Below are 22,137 nucleotides of genomic sequence, written 5' to 3' on the forward strand. Positions count from 1 at the left end.
TGTGAAGCTAAATATGCAGATAAATGCAGTGAAAGATTAGACAGAGGGGGACAGAGTCAGCTGGGTTATAGTCTTCCAACTAGATAAACAGTATTTTAAACACACATTCAAGGCAACCACTAAAAATGTATCAGCAACTTTGAATCGGATGGAGGGTGTGAACGGATCTTGTACAGAACCTCTGGCAGTTTCTTTAGGGTTCTACAGGATAGGATTCCGGACTGACCTGTCCATCCAGCAAGGCAGCGACAGTGCCCCGTGGAGGGGTGGCACCCATCTGCATGGCTACAGTCACAACGCTCCCGACAGTCCATGCCATAGGTGCCATCCTGGGAAAAAACAAAAACATTCCATTGGGAATGACGACACGATAAGGAATTACATTCGAACTACTGTGTTTCATAGATTACATGCAGTATGACATATTTAATATACATATTCAACATATATAGAATACGCTCAGGTGGTGCATGTTCTGTATGTATATATTCAGCTCTGGATTTCTTTTTTTTCACCACTGCACCTTTTTCTTTCCTTTCCAAAAAAGTGAGGAACAGAAGCGTTCAATTTGCAGTGGTCTCTTAATTTTAACCCTTCTGTTCCTCACTCAAAACCTCTCTTTCCAGCTTTTTTGGAAAGGAAAGAAAAAGGTACAGTGGCCTCATAATCTTTTCCAGAGCTGTATATACCAATCAGCCGTAACATTAGGACCACCTGCCTAATATTATGTAGGTTCCCCCTGACCCATCGAGGCATGGACTCCACTAGACCTCTGAAGGTGTGCTGTGGTATCTGGCACCAAGACATTAGCAGCAGATCCTTTTAGTCCTGTATGTTGCAAAGTGGGGCCTTCATGGATCAGACCTGTTTGTCCAGCACATCCCACAGATGCTCAATTGGATTGAGATCTGGGGAATTTGGAGGCCAAGTCAACACCTTGAACTCGTTGTTGTGTTCCTCAAACCATTCCTGAACCATTTTTGCTTTGTGGCAGGGTGCATTATCCTGCTGAAAGAGGCCAATGCCATAAGGGAGTACCTTGCCATGAAAGGGTCCACATGGTCTGCAACAATGCAACAGTGGTAGGTGTCAAAGTAACATCCACATGAATGGCAGGACCCAAGGCTTTCCAGCAGAACATTGCCCAAAGCATCACACCGCCTCCAACGGCTTGCCTTCTTCCCATAGTGCATCCTGGTGCCATGTGTTCTCCAGGTAAGAGACACACACACACCGAGCCATCCACGTGATGTAAAAGAAAACGTGATTCATCAGACCAGGCCACCTTCTTCCATTGTTCCATTGTTCCGTGGTGCAGTCCTGATGCTTGGTAGTAGACAGGGGTCAGCATGGGCACCTTGACTGGTCTGAGGCTACGCATCCATGATATGGAACAGACCCGTGATGTGGATCAGATCCCTAATGTGGATCAGACCCATGATGTGGAACAGACCCCTAATGTGGATCAGACCCATGATGTGGAACAGACCCCTAATGTGGAACAGACCCATGATGTGGATCAGACCCATGATGTGGATCAGAACCATAATGTGGATCAGAACCATAATGTGGATCAGAACCATAATGTGGATCAGACCCATGTTGTTGATCAGACCCATAATGTGGATCAGACCCATGATGTGGATCAGAACCACGATGTGGATCAGACCCACGATGTGGATCAGACCCACGATGTGGATCAGACCCACGATGTGGATCAGACCCACGATGTGGATCAGACCCACGATGTGGATCAGACCCATGATGTGGAACAGACCCCTAATGTGGATCAGACCCATGATGTGGATCAGAACCATAATGTGGATCAGACCCATGATGTGCATGGCATTGTAAACACTTACAAACGTATTAAACAAAACATTTACAAAACCATATAAAACAGCACTGTAATGCAGATACAGATATAGTAAGAACTAATCCATCCAGATTTAGAGCTTTATTTTTTCTTCTTCTTTTTTTTTTTGAGCTGCCAAGCTATTGATAGAAGAGCCTTAATCCTCTAGTTCCTGACTTCCTGGATTGCTCGTAGCTCTTGGGGGAGAGAGGATGTGCTAAGTTATTACAGGAAGCTGTGGATCAAAGCACTAATGCCTAGAATAGTTTGCGACTGCTCAAGATTCAACCAAAATTCCAAGAGCAGCAGCTTCTTCTAGGAAGCCCGAAACACATTTCAACCAATTAGCCGCCAACGACGGCTGATTCCTCACCTGGCAGTGGAGGTCACACCTCTCGCCCCTCCAGCCGGGTGCACAGGTGCAGCGGCCGTTAAGAGCATTGCAGGCCCCTCCGTTGCCACACGTGCAGGTGAGGTTGCAGCCCAGCCCCCACGTTCCACTTGGGCAGTTGATGGAGCAGTCCACTCCATGCCAGCCTAGTGGGCAGGGGGGGAAATGCATTCAACATGCAATTCAAACAGTGACACAACTGGTCCCCTCCTCGTCTTCCCTGCCTGAACGAGAAGGAAATGGTACTAGCTAATCCAGGGTGGTTTAGGGTGGGGTGGGTGGGGGGGGGGGGGGGGGGGGGGGGGGGGTAAGTACTGCAAGAGTCTAAATTGGGTATGAGAGAACTACAAGTCGATGTAAACTGAGTCGGACCGGCGGTGACGTTTATGTGTGGAATATCTCAGGCACTCTGAACAATTTTGAAGAAAAATATATTAGAAAATTAACTTAAAACATTAACTGCAGATGAGTTCTGGTCATCCTCGCTTGCATTTATTCTAGTAGCACGGTAACAATTTAAATTACGGTGCCTTTAAAGTAGTCCAATTTCCCCAGATTAAACTGAGAGAATCTCCCAAGGCTCACACAGAATTACGTGACGATTTGAAGGGGTAGCTCCGGGTTTGGTGTCTTTTGGTCATTGACTATTTGAGCGAACTGTACACGAACCCTTGATGCGGCCGTGCTGACGATAAACGGTTTCCGCCACATTCTACACGCCTGTCTAGACGATCACCTCGCTACGGGCAAACATTACGCCACGTCCCGGGACGTTCACTTAGCTATGAATCCTCAGTGTTAGTATCCTACCTGCTTTACAGGAGCAGGCTCCATCCACGGAAGAGCACAGGGCTCCGTTCTTACAGCCACAGGTAGAAGAGCAGTTCACCCCATAAGTTCCTGACGGACAGGCTGTGGAGCAGTTTGACCCCTGCAATGGAATACGGTTAGAAATGTCTTTACTAGCGTTCACTTTGTCTCGTTAGCCATACGCACTACACGGGTTGTGTTCATTAAGGCACAGCGTGGAAAACCTTTCACAATGTCTTCTCTCAAACTGCACAGTATCCAGAAAACAAACCAAATGGGAATAATTATCCTAGTTAAGCATACCTAAGATCACCTAAGCCTTTTTGTTATACATTTTGGGCAATTTATACCACATAATCGGTCCCAAACGATGCCTGTGGCACCTTTCACAGAGCTTCCAAGGACCCCTCGTAGCGTCTTTACCTTGAAGCCGGGGGCGCAGACACACTCCCCGGTTACGCTGTGGCAGTCGGCGCCATTCTGGCAGTGGCACACCTGGTGGCATGACTCGCCGAAGAAGCCGGGCGTGCACGTCTCGTTACAGTAGGTCCCCGACCAACCGGGCTGGCACAAGCATTCACCAGACATGGGGTGACAGCTGCCCACAGGAGCAGGGAGGCCAGAGGAAAGACAGACAGTTATCCATACAATTCCATGGTTATGCAGTTATGTCTTGTGTGGAGAACAAACGCACCAACACCAAATATATTTCCCGTAGACGGATTTAAGACATGATATAATGTTTGATTTAATGCTTTTTGTTTGTGTGTGTTTGTGTGTTTGTTCTCACATGACTTTTATGGTGTCTTTTTTTAATGCCTGCCAATATAATGTATAATTTTGCCTTTCAACTTCTTTCCAGTTCTCTGTTTTTGCATTTCATTACTTTGGGTGTTTGGCTGACAGCTATATGGTTATTTTGAATTGATAACATCGGATGTGAAATCTCTTGAGGTCGCTGTCAGCCTGCTTGCCATTTCTATATTACATTACATGTTTACATTTTTATACTTGGGAAGCGCTACACACACAGAACATCTTTGAGAATAAAGATCTAAGGAAAAGGGAAGAAGCCCTTTGGGAAAATGCAACAACAATGGAACATTGTGATAAAAGAAAACATGCTGACGACCCATTGACCTTTCACATGAATAGTCTGTAAGCTATATATTAAATCAAATATGTGGTGTATGGCATTAAATCCAGAGGAAAAATAAAGGGGAAACATGCAGTGAACCTCAACAGATAGCGGTATAATGAGGTCTCTGGATTTATAGATCCCGTTTTAGCATGAACACAGCCAATTAGGGCTAAGTGGTTACCTGGTTAGTAGATTTAAGTGGGTTGTGAGCGATCAGCCAATGATTAAAGCATTCAACTCAAACACTCCGCCCCACTGATAGTTTGGGGAAAAAAATCAGCCACTCGTTCATCCCGTTGAGATTTCGACAACATTGTTGATTATCATGCTTCCAGATTTTGAAGAAATTTTACGATAACGTCAAAAGGTGAGAAACCACTATTTCCCCCATAGTTAGGCAATTGTCAATGTTTTTAATGGATCGTTAACGATCTAGATTGTATTTGGATGCACTGTAACTATTGGATCAGTTCATGTTGATTTGCAGTCGGGGCATTACAGTCTTCATTCTATCACAATCCAATCAGACGCTCAGACATCTGGTGGCCACGATACATGAATGACACAACCTTTCAGAATGTGACGCCGACGGGGTACAGTTAATCACCAAATGGAAAAATTCTATGGCAAAAGTGGCAAAGGCAATAATGATAAATATACAGATACAGCTCCCTCCACATATTTTCTATGGTATTAAGGTCTGCAGACTGGCTAGGCTCTCTATTACTGCCCATGCTGTCACCAAAGCCATGTCTAAAAAAGTTCCAGTTCTTCTACGGTTCATACAATTCTTCTGCATTGGTTCAGACAATTCTTCTGCATTGGTTCAGACAATTCCTCTGCATTGGTTCAGACAATTCCTCTGCATTGGTTCAGACAATTCCTCTGCATTGGTTCAGACAATTCCTCTGCATTGGTTCAGACAATTCTTCTGCATTGGTTCAGACAATTCTTCAGCATTTGTTCAGACAATTCCTCTGCATTGGTTCAGACAATTCCTCTGCATTGGTTCAGACAATTCCTCTGCATTGGTTCAGACAATTCCTCTGCATTGGTTCAGACAATTCTTCTGCATTGGTTCAGACAATTCTTCAGCATTGGTTCAGATAATTCTTCAGCATTTGTTCAGACAATTCCTCTGCATTGGTTCAGACAATTCCTCTGCATTGGTTCAGACAATTCCTCTGCATTGGTTCAGACAATTCCTCTGCATTGGTTCAGACAATTCCTCTGCATTGGTTCAGACAATTCCTCTGCATTGGTTCAGACAATTCCTCTGCATTGGTTCAGACAATTCCTCCGCATTGGTTCAGACAATTCCTCCGCATTGGTTCAGACAATTCCTCCGCATTGGTTCAGACAATTCCTCCGCATTGGTTCAGACAATTCCTCCGCATTGGTTCAGACAATTCCTCCGCATTGGTTCAGACAATTCCTCCGCATTGGTTCAGACAATTCTTCTGCTATCACGTAAACATAGCACCCTGACAAGTTGACCAGATCTGACCAACATATCTGCAGGCAGGATGCCTTGGGAACCACTCAGAATATATTCCCACACCTTACTGGATTCTCCTCCCCTTGTACCTCGCCTGTCTGTGAAGTAGCTAGGTGCAGGAAATCTGTGACGCCATTTGCGCCATAAGTGGAGGAAGCTCCAATTCAGGAGTCCATCAGGAGACAGAACTGATGTGCTTTGGATCAGAGCAAAATTTCTCCGCATGGCCAGTTAACAGGAGGTGCCCAGGGAGTGCACCAGCATTTGATGTTTCCTACAAGGATTTGTAGCTCTAGACATTAAAAAGAATACATTATTTAGATGCATGCTTTTCTTGTCAGAAAGGGGAGTTTCTGACTATGCCGCATTGCTAGTTATCGTACATGACTAATCTCTTGAAAAAACATTACTAGGGATTACTATTTACTCTTTTCATTGCTGAACCACAAAGGGAACACTATTAAAACAATGTCCAAATGCCCCCCCCCCCCCCACAAGAGGCAACAATGTGGCAGCTGTGATTGCCTGCAAGCGCTATCCCGTTGTTGCCGTGGTACCTGTCTGAGTGGCAGCTGCCCCTACCTGACACAGCAGGCTCATTGAAAGGGAGGACGGCAGCTGTCCCCTCCCACAACACATGGAGTCGGCCAGCTGTGCCGGTTTGTCCAACACACAGGCAGTGAAACAATGGGGAAGTGTCTCACTCCCCCAGCCACCACAGACACACACACACACACACACGCTCTGAGTGACCGCCAAACGGCTTTGTTAAGCTTTGAATCATTCATGTTGTTTGACAGCGAAGTGTATGGCCGAATAATGCAATGGGATGAACCATCATTCACTGAGATAACAGACTGGTAATGATTGGTCTCAATTATAGACCAGAGCGCATAACTACAGAACAGGGTTTGGCAATGGCTTTTTGACCCCAAGGATTCTAGTATCTTATTTTTATATTCTTTTTGTAAAACCATTAAAAATAAATTATATATATATAGATAGATAGTACATTAAATGTATATATAGTACTGTATATACAATCTTGTCATGAGACTGTTGTGATTTACTCATTCAATCTGTTCTTGGGCTCAGTTCGTGAGTTTGAAGTGTCATTTTATACGTTTAGTTATGTTCTGGCTCTCCGACATCCCTCCTACAAAGAATGTTCTGCGGCTGAATTTAGTTGGCTACATTTTAGAATATCTATTGTAGGCTGACCTCGGGGATAATTAAATCAGACTTAGCCTCGTTCATGTGCTATGTGCTTTCATGCAGTGGATTCCTTGTATTTAAATGTTTCTAGGGCAGTCAGAGTTTTTCCGTTAACTCGATTTAACAACTTGTCGTTGTAGTGCAATACACATCACAATTAATCGCATTGTCAGAATGCATTGAATATACAGTGAAAACGGCAAAAACATGCTGACGCTGAGGGTAAAAAAAGTGTATTGTATCTATACTGTATTGTACACATCATGGTGCAATGCATTGTATTCCATTCCATTGTAATGCATTGCATTCCATTACCTGCGTGTGTTCTGGGTGTGGCAGGGACACTTCCTGTCACACCTGAGGCCGTAGTGTCCCTCAGGACAGAGGCGCACCTCGCACATCTCCCCGGTGTACCCCTGTTCACACAGGCATGCGCCGCTAATGTGGTAGCACTTGGCCCCGTTCTCACAGCGGCAGGTCTGGCGGCAGGACACCCCGAACGAACCCACCGGACACTCCTCCTGGCACCTGTGTGGGAGGGGTATGAGGATGACTCCCATTCATTCCAGTCAGGTCGGCGGAATTCAACTGATATATTCTCCACCCAAGTTCAGGTTGATAGTGCATTTGCATGTGGCCATAGATCGACAGGGGCTTTAACAGGGGAAGCTAGCACACTCTATGGGAAAACAAAACAAACAGCACGGAGCAAGATACACTCACATTCAGAAAAGTGAACACCCTGCTGGGTAGATTGCTCCCTTATTTCAAAATCCCCACAAGAAAATGTTTCCAGGAGGAAAATGTGTTTTGTGGTGTATATAATCAAATGGACTCATTACAGAAGAAACAGTGTGCAGCAGTTGGAGCTGATTAGTATGAAAAACCAGAGTCTTGAAAGACACCGCTTGACACCCAAACACCACGGGCCTCTGGTTCTTATTCATATTACTTGGAATGACTCTGCCTTTTCACATTGTTTGGTATGACTCTGAGATTTCACAGTGTTTGGTATGACTCTGAGATTTCACAGTGCTGATATGACTGTGAAATTTCACAGTGTTTGGTATGACTCTGAGATTTCACAGTGCTTGGTATGACTCTGAGATTTCACAGTGTTTGGTATTACTGATATTTCACAGTGATTGGTATGAGTCTTACATTTCACAGTGTTTGGTATGACTCTGACATTTCTCAGTGTTTGGTATGACTCTGACATTTCTCAGTGATTGGTATGACTCTGACATTTCTCAGTGTTTGGTATGACTCTGACATTTCTCAGTGTTTGGTATGACTCTGACATTTCTCAGTGTTTGGTATGACTCTGACATTTCTCAGTGTTTGGTATGACTCTGACATTTCTCAGTGACTGGTATGACTCTGACATTTCTCAGTGACTGGTATGACTCTGACATTTCTCAGTATTTGGTATGACTCTGACATTTCACAGTGTTTGGTATGACTGGCATTTCTCAGTGTTTGGTATGACTCTGGCATTTCTCAGTGTTTGGTATGACTCTGACATTTCACAGTGTTTGGTATGACTCTGACATTTCACAGTGTTTGACATGACTCTGATATTTCAGGGGTTGGAATGACTAACTTTACACAGTGTTTGTTATAACTCAGAGAACTCTTCAATGTCTTCCAATCTTCCAAACTTCTTAAGGAAGACAATAACCACGTATTCGGGCTTACTATACTTAATATAGTACTATGTAAACATTTTCTTTTTTGATCAAACCCAAGCTTTGTTGATGCAATGGCTGGCATACATAATGAACGTACAACAAGAAACTCTGAATTCAGTTAGATGGACACAGGGATTAAAGGGTTCTGCCTCCATCTACTTGATATTTACCAATAGAGAGGCTGTATTCGATTTTTCACCCTCCTTTTCAATGCAGGAAAGTGATCTTGCAGCAAAATGAAAATGTTAAATATAATTTGGTCTGGCTATTAAAACATTAAAGTGAAAGGATTTGTTTTATGTAGCTGAAGATAAATATACACAGTTGCTTCTTTAATAGTTGTATGATGGCAGTATCCAGAAACAATCCCTAAAATGTAAAGGGATTGATTTTAGGGTTGCCTGTCACAATCTGTTTATCATCTTTGGAAATACAAAAAAGATTCACAGTCTCAACAGTTCTTCCCTAACTCTCAACCCCTAAACACAATTAAAACTTTTTCCATGTCTCATCGTAACCACTCCTAGACAGACTCAGGTGATTTGAAAATTGTAGCAAGCTTTTCTCATAGGCATCTGCGCCCAACCATTGTGCTTGTTTCCACACCTCTTTCTCATCCTGTAACCCACGTGAGTTAACCTGAGTGGGCACTCCCTTCCCTGAAGACCTCAGTGAACTTCACAGGCAGCCGAGGGCGTCTCAGAGCTCTAAGTGACCTGGAAATCCCTGCTAACGAGCATCTCCTTACTCCAATGCTGACCAATTTTAATCAACAATGGGTCTTCCCCACTAGTCAGCAAGCAGAACAGTTAGAGCTCCAACCTAGACTGTGGTATGCATTCTTATTTTGATGCCAAAGCCACCACTGGTGGGGGGCGTGGCCAAAGAGCTCTATTTTCATGCCCTCTGAACAAAGCAATGGTTCCATTCCAAGACTCGAAGCTGTCTGGTTAACAAATTCCAAGTGTTTCCATTTGTTAGATGAAATGAAAGAAGAACAACCAGTTTAACAGATGTGAGTTGGAGGGGGGGGGGCAGAAAAGCAAATAAGAGGGAGATTGATCATAGGGATAAGATGAATATACTGATAGTGACAAAAAAAAGATGAGAAGATAAAAAGAAGAAAGTAAAAAGAGGGATCAGAGAGGGGGGAGACAGAGATGAGGAATGGACCAGCAGTGAGGACAGTTAGAGGGATTGTCCACTGGATTGGGATAATCCTTTTAAACCTGGTTGGCCAAGAAAAAACGCAACCCTCAGTACAACTGAAGTTATTTCACTACAACCAAGTCATGTCACAAGTATGTTAATGTCAAACAAATGTTACGGACACACATGATCCAGAATACAACATCAGTGATAAAATATAACGCTGGGTTTTCAGCATTAAAGAACTGACAGAGTGAAGTAGGTAAGTACAAACATACTGACAGACAAACAAAGTGGCACAGCCATCTAAGTCAATGGCTGCATCATGGCGGCCAGGAGTTTGAATCCCGGCTGTGGCTTATCAGACAGAGCCTGGGTGTACCATAGGGGATGCGGCATACTGGGGTCGATAGGTGCATGTCGCACAGAGTTGCCATGCCGACTGGCAGGTTGGGCATCTCCAAGCTCCGTCGTGGCTGTTGGTCAAGGAATGCACTCTCCTCTAGCACAAGGGCCTTAAATGTCTCCCTGGTTCAGCAAGCAAGGAGAGGAGAAGTACAGCGGCTTGGCGTGGGAGAACACGGTCTCAACCTTTTTCTCTGGAGTTGTTACGATGCGCAAAGGCTGTAATCGCATAGTGGACATCGGGAGGGGATATTGCTAGATATTATTAAATAAAATGGACAATTGGACGAGGCTAAGACCGCGAGAGAGTTGTAAACAAAAGCAGTCTGAATATGACTTGAATATGAAATGGAATGTTGCGGAAAAAGTCAATCAAGTGTTCAATCAAAAAGGACATTTGTGTTTACCCTCACTGCCACATCAAACTGACCCTCTCGATCCCCTCAGAATGGTCCCATTTGGGACCCCAAACCTCAGGGAAGAGAGGGGGTTTAGTAAACTATACTTGGAACGTCTGAGCTCTGAAGACATGCCTACCTGCTTTTAGCTCAGTAGTCCAGCACAGATTCTAAATGCACAGCCATGTTTTGGAATTTAGCGGTAATAATTTGAAAGATCTTCACTGAATGACAATTATGGACGGATTCATTTTACATTGAAAGCACAGTTTCACTCAATTATATCAATAATTATTTTTCTCCTAGCTATCTTAAATGTCCCTGTGTACAGAGCCGGAAAACAGTCAGAACATCCGGACTCCTCATGGAAAAAGAGTCTGTATATCATTACTCTTTTTGGATTAACAGTCAGAACATTAGGAGTCCACATGGAAAAACAGTCAGAACATCAGGACATCTCATGGAAAAAAAGTCACATCATCAGGACTCCTCATGGAAAAACAGTCAGTCGGGAGAATATAACACATTGAAAACAAATGCAAACAACAAAACCAAAAAGTTCCAACAACACACAATTTACATGGAATGGCTTGTTCTTTCCCACACTGAATGTAATGCAGTATATTCCTATATTTATTGAAATTATTTACTTTCACTCCTCTTTTCAAGACAAGGACATGAAAATATTTACTGTTTTAAGCAAATATCCAACCTTAAATTTCTCAAAAAAACTAATGAAAATTTGAAAGATATTTTAAATGCACCACAAATAATGTATTTAAAGCATTGATACACAACTTCCTCTCAGATTATGAAAACCAAATTGTTTCAGACTCATTTTTCAACAGCTATCCTAATTTTGAAAATGTGAATTTTTTAACGAGTGAACAGTTAATGAAGTCTGTTTGGCCTAATTACATCACTGTGTGTTTAATAAATCACTGTATGTTTTATAAAAATAACTTCCAAATACTGTATATTTCAGCATTTGTAACTTTTTTAAATTGGCCTTTAAAATGCAGAAAACATCAGAAAACATCATCAATATAATTGCAATGTTATTCTGACCACATAGTGTAGAAATCTGATAAATACATAGAAAAAAAGAAAAATATTTTGCATTTGCACGCACAACCAGCTCCTAAACCCAAGTAACACCATCATATAACCCAAGACCCTTTCACAATGCAGGAACCCAGCTTGCCTAAGACAATTCCCTTCTAATACCAAAACATATCCATCATATCATTCCCGCATTCTATGGCCTTTGGCAAAGAGAGCGTTTCACTAATTTCCAAGTTGATATCCGTCTGTCTTCCTACAGAACCAAATACTACACTGTAGTCTCCTAGCCCTGTCTGCCTCAGGCAGGGAGGCTCCTGGAAAAGTTATCCTCCTCTGGAGCAAGCAGTGTGGGTGTGTTCACACCACAACCACTACTCATAATGACCTGAGCTGTTGTGCTAACTGGGATCCAAAGCATGCCGGCGGGACACATACTTATCATGCTAATTAATTATCCAGACGGATGGTGTTCATCAAACACATGAAGTCACTGCAGTTACAGTAGACAGGGAGCTGGAAGGCTTGTGGAAGAGACATGGGAAACAAATGTTCATGAAGTGTTGTGTTCGTGGTGCACCAGGGGTAAAGAGATAGCAGGAACACTGGCCTCTCCTTATGTTCCTGCTACAGTGGATATATAAAGTCTACACACCCCTGTAGAAATGCCTGGTTTTTGTGATGTAAAAGGATGAGGCAAAGATAAATCATGTCAGAATTTTTTCCACTTTTAATGTGACCTATAATGTGAGCAATTCAATTGAAAAACAAACTGAAATCTTTGAGGGGGAACATTTTTAAATAAAAATCTTACAATAACTTGGTTGCATAAGTGTGCACACCCTCTTATAACTGGGGATGTGGCTGGGTTCAGAATTAACATATCAAATTCAAACTCATGTTAAATAGAAGTCATTACACACCTGCCATCATTTCAAGTCACTCTGACTAATCACAAATAAAGTTCAGCTGTTCTAGTGGTATTTTCCTGACATTTTCTCAGTTGCATCTCAGAGCAAAAGCCATGGTCCGCAGAGAGCTTCCAAAGCATCAGGGGGATCTCATTGTTGAAAGATATCAGTCGGGAGAAAGCATTAGATGTACCATGGAACACAGTAAAGACAGTCTTCATCAAGTGGAGAAAATATGGCACAACAGAGACATTACCAAGAACTGGACGTCCCTCCAAAAATGATGAAAAGACGAGAAGAAAACTGGTCAGGGAGGCTTCCAAGAGGCCTACAGCAACATTAAAGGAACTGCAGGAATTTCTGGCAAGCAGTGGCTGTGTGCTACATGTGACAACAATCTCCCGTATTCTTCATATGAATAGGCTAGGGGGTAGGGTGGCAAGACAGTGTGGAGGGAATTATGAACAGTTCCAAATACCAATTGTTGCACAAAACCTTCAGGTGTCCATTAGAAAGCTGAAGATAAAGTTCACCTTTCAGCACGCCAACGACCCAAAGCACACATCCAAATCCACAAAAGCATGGTTTCACCAGAAGAAGATTCATGTTTTGGAATGGCCCAGCCAGAGCCCAGACCTGAATCCAATTGAACATCTGTGTGTTGATCTGAAGAGCGCTGTGCACAGGAGATGTCCTTGCAATCTGACAGATTTGGAGCGCTTTTGCAAAGAAGAATGGGCAAATACTGCCACGTCAAGATGTGCCAAGCTAATAGACTCGTACCCCAAAAGACTGAGTGCTGTAATAAAATCAAAAGGTCCTTGAACAAAGTATTAGTTTAAGGGTGTGCACACTTATGCAACCAGGTTATTGTGAGTTTTTTTCCCATTTTTTTTTTCAATTGAATTGTTCACGTTATACGTCACATGAAAGGTGGAAAAAGTTCTGACATGATTTTTTATATCCACTGTAACTCTCTAATTTATTTTTGCAGCCTAAGGATGGCCTCTTTCATTTGAATTGAGAGCTCCTTTGACCGCATGTTGTGGGTTCACAGCAACAGCTTCCAAATGTGAATGCCACACCTGGAATCAACTCCAGACCTTTTACCTGCTTTATTGATGAAGAAATAACAAAGGAATAGCCCACACCTGTCCATGAAACAGCTTTTGAATCAATTGTCCAATTACTTTTGGTCCCTTCAAAGAGAAGGAGCTATATATTGAAAAGCTATAATTCCAAAACCCTTCCTCCAATTTGGATGTGAATACAAATTAAAGCTGTGAAACTGCACTTTAAGCTCATATTCATTATTTAACTGTAACTTGAATATATTTAGGTAAAAAGCCAAATAACAAAACTTATGTCATTGTCCAATTATTTCCTAACTGTTTTTTTAAACGCTTTAAAATTTGCCTTTAAAAATGGATATCATATCTTTGAGCACTCTGATGGAGGTGACCGCCATCTTTCCAACCGTCAGCTAGACCGCTGTGCTGATTAAAGTGTTACAGGAGCTTATATTTAGGCGAATAAACTAGTGCATCAACCTCCTGAGTCACTGGGCATAAACATAAACACACACTCACAGAACTCCCCAAAATAACACACACTCACAGTCTCCTTCCCAGCCAACCCTAGACAGATGTATGTATAGCCTACTGAGTCACTTGACGGAAACACACACACACGCAGACACACCTGTTTTTCCCCCGACCCAGTCCCCGAACCATCTGTCACACAGATCGCTGACTAGACCTGGGACACCAAGTGTGCCAACTTAATTACCAGGTTCAATGGAAAACCAGCAGGCTCCAGCAGATCCTCGCAGAGTAAGAGGTGACGGCCGATCCGTTCGTGTGAACCTTGCCTGGTCTAATAGTGCCCTGGTCCTCGGCCCGGCAGGGCGTGGCAGGCAGGCAGCGCCACGGGCAGTGTGGTGGCGTACTGTACCAGTTCTCTGCCATGACGTCTGGTTTCCCTCAAGCCCTTATTAACTAAAAAAAAAAGTACACTTGCAGTGCTATTCCTGTAGATTCACGGGGCAGGATAAGTATACGTTGCCGCCTCTCTCTGATACTGTTAATTATACAGACCTAAAGTCAGACTCCGCTTTGCTGGGGCTGAAAAACTGATTGGAGCGCGATTCACGACTCAAAATAGTTTTTCCTTTCATTTCAAATGTTTGTTGGAGTTTGCCTGGAAGAGTGACTGCAGTGGAGGAATTCTTAAAGACCAATCAATGTCTTTAAAGTTCAGTACTATTTCGGTATGTGTCTACCGAGGACATTGCTGCTTGGTTGCCCTTCAATATCATTAACAGTTGTTTGGGCTGAAATTGAGCTGAAATTGCTTTCATTTGCTCAGGACAAGGACGTTTCCAGGCGCTGTGCCAAGATGTTTCAGAAATTCATATATGTTTTTGGGGGGTGGCGATATACCTAGCTATGCACACTTTCCTCATGGCGCATCCATGGAAAGCGGGGATGTAAGGAAGATTTACTGTCCCGGGGCTATTCAGTCCCAGCTGCGACAGACCAATGGGTGAGGCTCTTTAAGGAAGGGACCCAGGCTACATCCCCAGGCTTCATCCTAGAAGGCACCATTTCCCATAATGGCGCTCTGCTTTAAACTGAGCCTCCTGACAACCCCATGACTGACAGCAGGGGCACTACAAAGCGGAGTAGGATGCCGCTTGGGACACGCCCCCATGAGATATCCAGGAAGGGTCAACAGGGGCCCTGGTCGGCAGAGGAGCAGTGGGACGGTCTCTCTCACCTAGACGGGCTCTCTCACCCAGACGGTCTCTCTCATCCAGATGGTCTCTCTCATCCAAAACGGCCTCTCTCATCCAGACGGTCTCTCTCACCCAGACGGTCTCTCTCACCCAGACGGTCTCTCTCATCTAGTCATTCCATTTCTATGGTCTCCCTACGACAGCTCTCCAGGCCTCTGGCAAGCAGCAGGCAAACCGCTGACCACAGACACACAGAGCATCCTACTGTAGCCCGCTGGAGGAGACACACACTCCCGAGGTCAGACGCACGCATGCACGCGCAAGCACACACAAGCACGCACACGCGCAAAAACACATTCCCTTCCTTCCGCTCCCATTATCCTCCCCACAACCAGACTGTCCACAGGCACGCAGACACACACACGCACACACACACACATGCAGGCACACACGCCCACACACATGCACGTGCGCACACACACACACACGCACGCACGCGCGCACACACACACAAACTTGTGTAGATGAATCGACAAACACTATATATGTTCAGCAGCGGTGGGAACTGAAAACATTTCACAGACCTTTAAATATCAGGACACTCTTCACTTCTCAACCACTACCGCAAAACACACAAGCAAGCAGCATGCACTCGCCGTAACACACGCACGCATGGACACACACACACTTTTATACAGTTTCTTCAGAAATTGTTTGTCATGGTCTTTGTAGCTCTCTGTCCAGATACAGAGGTCAGGAGGAGGAACGACAACCAACGACAACCGATCTCCACCCTCAACTAGACTGTGTTTAATGTGTTCCTGTCAGCTAGCTCTCGGGCAACGGTAATGACAGGACAGGGGCTCAGGACCGCAAACAAACAGCGGACGGGGGATCTGGGATGAGAGGGGGAGAGGTGGAGTGTTTGTTATTTCATGTCGTCATTGTGTGGGTATGGGTTAGCCCGACTACTCTTCCACAGCACTTCATGCCTACTAGCGTTTCTTCATGGCCAGTCTTTTGGATCGTATGTCTTCACATACCTCTTGCGTTCCTTCTTCATGGCCAGTCTTTCGGATCGTATGTCTTCACATACCTCTTGCGTTCCTTCTTCATGGCCAGTCTTTTGGATCGTATGTCTTCACATACCTCTTGCGTTCCTTCTTCGTGGCCAGTCTTTCGGATCGTATGTCTTCCCATACCTCTTGCGTTCCTTCTTCATGGCCAGTCTTTCGGATCGTATGTCTTCACATACCTCTTGCGTTCCTTCTTCATGGCCAGTCTTTCGGATCGTATGTCTTCCCATACCTCTTGCGTTCCTTCTTCATGGCCAGTCTTTTGGATCGTATGTCTTCACATACCTCTTGCGTTCCTTCTTCATGGCCAGTCTTTTGGATCGTATGTCTTCACATACCTCTTGCGTTCCTTCTTCATGGCCAGTCTTTTGGATCGTATGTCTTCCCATACCTCTTGCGTTCCTTCTTCATGGCCAGTCTTTCGGATCGTATGTCTTCCCATACCTCTTGCGTTCCTTCTTCATGGCCAGTCTTTCGGATCGTATGTCTTCACATACCTCTTGCGTTCCTTCTTCATGGCCAGTCTTTTGGATCGTATGTCTTCCCATACCTCTTGCGTTCCTTCTTCATGGCCAGTCTTTTGGATCGTATGTCTTCCCATACCTCTTGCGTTCCTTCTTCATGGCCAGTCTTTTGGATCGTATGTCTTCCCATACCTCTTGCGTTCCTTCTTCATGGCCAGTCTTTTGGATCGTATGTCTTCACATACCTCTTGCGTTCCTTCTTCATGGCCAGTCTTTTGGATCGTATGTCTTCCCATACCTCTTGCGTTCCTTCTTCATGGCCAGTCTTTCGGATCGTATGTCTTCCCATACCTCTTGCGTTCCTTCTTCATGGCCAGTCTTTCGGATTGTATGTCTTCCCATACCTCTTGCGTTCCTTCTTCATGGCCAGTCTTTCGGATCGTATGTGCTCCACCAGTCTCTCTCTGTCTTGTTCTCTCTTTCTCTGTCTCTCTCTGTGTTTCTATTTGTCTGGCTTTCTATTTCTCACGGGTTGTCTTTCTCTTTCTGTCTCACTGTCTCTCTGTTCCTGACCTTGTTACTGGCGTGGAGGGATCGATGAGACAGTTATCTTGGCAGCAGATGGTCTGGTCTAGTTACACTACCACAACTAGACCTAATATAGGTCAGAGATTACACTGGCCATTGACTTCCAATACATCAATCACAGACCACACCAAATATTGACCTTGAGCTGTGTTACAAACAAAGGAATTCCTTATAATGCAATGTCCAGTTAGATGTTTTTGTTAGCTGTGTCGAAGTTCGGCTGTGCTAAACTAGAGAAATAGAAAAATAATCTCAACTTTATTCTCCATTTTCGGTAACAACATATCAATCAAAGTATTTCAGACTGGGCTAAGGTCTGGAGCTTTTCTTGAACACAAAATAGAGTGTATATACTAAAAACGGCTTCACTGAGTTTGTTTGGAAAGTAGTGCTGTTATGGTGTGTTATAGGCTGTGTCATGTCAGAAGAATGTTTCTTTTATTTGTTCTGGCCCATCAGGGCAGGTTGAGGGGCGATGGTTGCTCAGTCCACACTTTGTGTTTGTTATTTTACTACGACTTCATACCCATGTGAAATAAAGAAAAAAAAATCACTGACCAGGAAGTGTATCTGAGTGTGACTGGTGTGGTTCCAGGCTGACTCACCGCTCCCCTGTGTAGCCTGGACTACACAGACACTGGCCCGTGGAAGAGGAACACTTTCCGCCGTGGTGACACTGGCACTCCTGGGAGCAGTTCCTGCCGAAGCGTCCCTCCGGGCATGGCTGGCCACACACCGTCCCCTTCACACACACACACACACACACACACACATACACACACCAGGTCTCCGTGTCAGCATCACTCTAATCCCAACACGCAGGCTATCGCATCAGTATCACACAACCCACGCCAACAAGCATGACGCTAAAACCGGCCCGTATCTATTAATCATGCCATCCAGTCGAATCACGCGTGACCGCCGATGTCAATAATGCAAGTAGCCATCGAACTGCGACAACTGTGCTCATGCGTGTCACAAATGTGTGTGCGTGCGCGCGTGCACGCGTGTGTGTGTGTGTGCGCGTTACCATCCACGCAGCAGGGCAGGAGCACTCCCCGGTGACATGGTGACACACCCCTCCGTTCTGACAGGGACACCTCTCCTCGCACTGCTGGCCGTGTTTCCCCGGGGGGCACCGGTCCTCACAGCTACAGGGGACACAGGACAAACACGCCCAGTCTGAGTCACTGGACCGGGGTGAGATTGCAACCGCAGCTGTGAACTCCATCCCTGGCTAGTTTGAAACGTCCGCTAGCAGCAGCACAGGATTGACCGCGGTTTCACAGGCGCGCCACCCACGACCTGACGCGGGGTGCTGAATGTGACCTAAACTGGGTGTTTGCGGTTCCGGGGCGAGATTACGCGTTTTAGTGCTATGCGCCTTGTTCCTTGTGAAATGGATGACATCGGGTTGATGTTAAAACACAGGCTTCTTTCTTTTCACTTGGCGGGCTTGTAATGTGAAGTGACAGCAGCGTGGTCAGTCCAGCATCATGTAATTGGTGTATTTGTCTGTGGTGTGACGATAGACACAATCAATACATCCTCTTTGTTTTTTCTAATAGGTTCAAACATTTCCCATAGTAGTGAATTTGGAGGACGGGTAGGTTGCTTGGAACTGTAAATGCCCAAAAAAGGATTTAAAATAAAATGTTAAGGCAGCAAAATGTGAACCCTTTAAAAGGTGTGCAGACTATCACTAGTGACTGAATTGTTTTATATGTATCCACTGATTATCTTTGACAAACATAACTAATAAATGCGTCATTGGCTTAGTACCAAGATAAAATCTTTGACAATCCAATTATGTTAAGCAAGTTTGATTTACTCTGTGTTTTATAACTTAAATGCAAACGTCAATGTGAACAACACGACGATATGGTCAGCCCTTGCATCCGTTGCTCTGTCAGAGTGGTTATATTTTTCCTGCCGCTTCCCTCAGCGTTTAGTGAAAACATCGGTGGGATGTCTTACTAACTCACCAGCTGATTGCCTCTGGAAAGAAATGACTGGATCTGAAACAAAGGCACTGATCCAATAATATGGGAGACGGTGCTGTTTTCGAAAATGTAACACACGTCACTTGACGTCACTCACAAGAAAATCCCTTTCAAAACCCCTCTCCTCTCGTACCGCGTGGTCACCACAGGCAGCGCCAAGCGCGTCTGGGGCCACCTACTCCATTTGTGTTTCTGTGCGTGCGTCTCTATTCCCGTCTGTCTACGTCACTCACAAAGCTCCGGTGTATCCGGGCGAGCACTTGCACTCTCCGGTCACGTGGTGGCACGCAGCTCCGTTCTGGCACAGGCACTTCTGCTGGCACCCGGTTCCGTAGCTACCGGCTCCGCAGATCTCCTCGCAGCGCCAACCGCGGTAGCCGGACTGGCAGATGCAGGCGCCCGTGATGGGGTTACACAGCGCGCTGTTCTTACACTGGCAGCGGTTGCTGCAGTGGGGACCCCAGTGGTTGCTGTCACAAGCTGCGGGAAGAGATAACTGAGGGTTGGCTGGGAAAAGCAACAACGTGGGCTCATGCTAGGGTCGTATTAGCTACGACAAAAAAACGAAATTGTTACCTGCTTAGCATTCCCATACGCAAAAGTCATACCTTGGAATATATTTTTACAAATTGCATGTACGTGTTTTTACATCTATTTAAATGGTAGATATCAAAATATATACTTATATTACATATATTTAAATATAGTTATGAAAAATTATCCTACACACCTTTCTAATGTGTTATATACATATGTATATATATATATTAGAAGAATATCCCGTGACTTGATTCATTGATATACGCCAATATAGGGATGACTTGACATAACAATGTGGATAGAGAAGATTATGGGGTATATCCCTAACATTTAAATGTATTGAAATTATTTATATATTTTATACATTCATTCAACCAATATATTTAATCTGTTTTATCCAAATATATTCCAGTATATTATTTTTGCCTATGGGCTCAGCCTGTGTCTGAGTCTGTCATTCTGTCTGTTTGGCTGTATGTGAGTTAATGTGGATGTTTCCTTATAGGAGGACATTGAAGTCAGTAAGGGAGTGAGTTAATTTGTCATAATGTCTATTTCTTTCTTGCTGCAAATCCCCAGAGCATAACAGCACTACACTCTTACTCTAAAGACAGAATAACACATTTTTATACCATCATCTTCAAATGTCAATACAGTATTAAAATATGTTTTATTGAATGTAAAACACCTTTAATGACAATTTATTGACTATTACTTGACTGCTAGCAGACCACACAAAACCAAGCCAACCACACCAACAGCCCTCCACAACCTGTTTCTTTAACTGAATACATTTCTGGTTTTAGAACATTGTATAACCTCACTGTGTGGTCTATCATATCTCCTCAGCGAATATGCATGAAGAAACTGTAAAAAAAAAGGTCTATTTTAGGAGCATCCCTGTTTTGACTTTCTGACAACCTGCTGTGTGGGCGGAGCCATGGCCCAACAATCACCTCGGCTAAAGCTAGTAATCACCCGAAAGGAAAACCTGTCATTCAGACTCAATGCCGGGTCAGATTCGATAAAACCCAGCCGGGGGTCGGATATCCACATGTTCGGGAGGGTGTGAGAAGGACACCCTGCCTGGATGGAGTGGGTTGGATGAAACTGAAACAGGTTTTGTTCATGAATCTGCACTGCTGGTGTCGACCAAACTCAATAGAAAATGAAACCTGCAAGGTGATTTGTCACCTTGCAGCCCGGAACGGCACCACCAACAGGCTAATGCGTTTGTTGTACTTGGCCGGGAACACTGCAGTTCTCAGCGTGCCACTGGCTGCAGGCTGTTTAACCCGTTAGCGCTCGTGCACGTGAGGGCCTCCCAGCCAGCCGTCTGAAAAGTCTTTGGGCTCCTCAAATCTGGGTCAAAGTTGTATTGTTGACTCTGCGCCAGATTCACTAGGCTCCCCACACTGCCTACAACACAAAAGACTAAACCTCGTAAAAAAATCCTCCCGTATCTTCAGCAAGGACTCATCCGTCCCAACGGGGCAGTGTTCATTAGGGCTGTGATTTTCGAAGCTCTGCACTGGAGCCATAGCCCCTCCGTGTAGTAGATGTATTGAAACGCAACCGCAGGTCGAGCAAGTTGTCAACTAATTAACAAAGCCCCCCTGACTGCTTCATTCTGGTGAGGTCTTGCAAATTCAGCAGGCTACATTGAGAAAGTTGGAAACCGTTTGGAAATCTGTCTTTGCATTTGATGTGTTTTGGCGTACTTCACTGTAGAAGCACCCTTCCCTCATACTCCTATAGGTATAAAATACGTAATTATTACTCTTCAAATGAAGGCGATTATGTTCTGGTCTTTTTGAGAGGGGATGAATTGCAAAAACTTCGTTTCAATCTTTTGTTTGACCATGTTAGCTTGTTCTCTACCATGGAGGAAGTGGCATGGTAAACGTGCCATCATGAATCTGATTCACACCTCGGTCATTTCATTTAGGCTAAGTACAGCGAGCTATTAGTAGTTTTAACTTGCCCTGGAGAGGGTTAGTCCAATAGAATATGCTGTCATAGAATATAACCTGGTTTAAAGATGGACTGATTTTGTTGTACATTTTATATATTATCCCCAGTTGAAATCAGAGTTGACAAAAAATCAGTCTTCTGTATGTCGCACTGGTTAATAGCATCTGCTAAGTGACACCTGAATTGAAATGTTTCTTCATCCTCTAGAAGCCCATTTGTTCTACGTCCC

At 44.3% G+C, this 22,137-nt stretch overlaps 1 protein-coding gene across 1 annotated transcript in view; it reads right to left on the reverse strand.

The window, feature by feature from the left end:
• The window catches only part of megf10 (multiple EGF-like-domains 10), a 71,202-nt gene that overhangs the window by 12,341 nt on the left and 36,724 nt on the right, over positions 1–22,137 (reverse strand). The window contains exons 6-13 of the mRNA XM_010889645.5: positions 19,628–19,874; positions 18,422–18,542; positions 17,997–18,133; positions 7,226–7,438; positions 3,480–3,654; positions 3,057–3,177; positions 2,229–2,392; positions 227–329 (exon numbers count right to left, since the gene is read on the reverse strand). Of these exons, the coding sequence (XP_010887947.4) occupies positions 227–329; positions 2,229–2,392; positions 3,057–3,177; positions 3,480–3,654; positions 7,226–7,438; positions 17,997–18,133; positions 18,422–18,542; positions 19,628–19,874 (1,281 nt within the window). The remainder of the gene's footprint in view (positions 1–226; positions 330–2,228; positions 2,393–3,056; positions 3,178–3,479; positions 3,655–7,225; positions 7,439–17,996; positions 18,134–18,421; positions 18,543–19,627; positions 19,875–22,137) is intronic.

The sequence above is a fragment of the Esox lucius genome, chromosome 14 (genome assembly GCF_011004845.1).
Source record: "Esox lucius isolate fEsoLuc1 chromosome 14, fEsoLuc1.pri, whole genome shotgun sequence".
Classification (NCBI taxonomy): domain Eukaryota; kingdom Metazoa; phylum Chordata; class Actinopteri; order Esociformes; family Esocidae; genus Esox; species Esox lucius.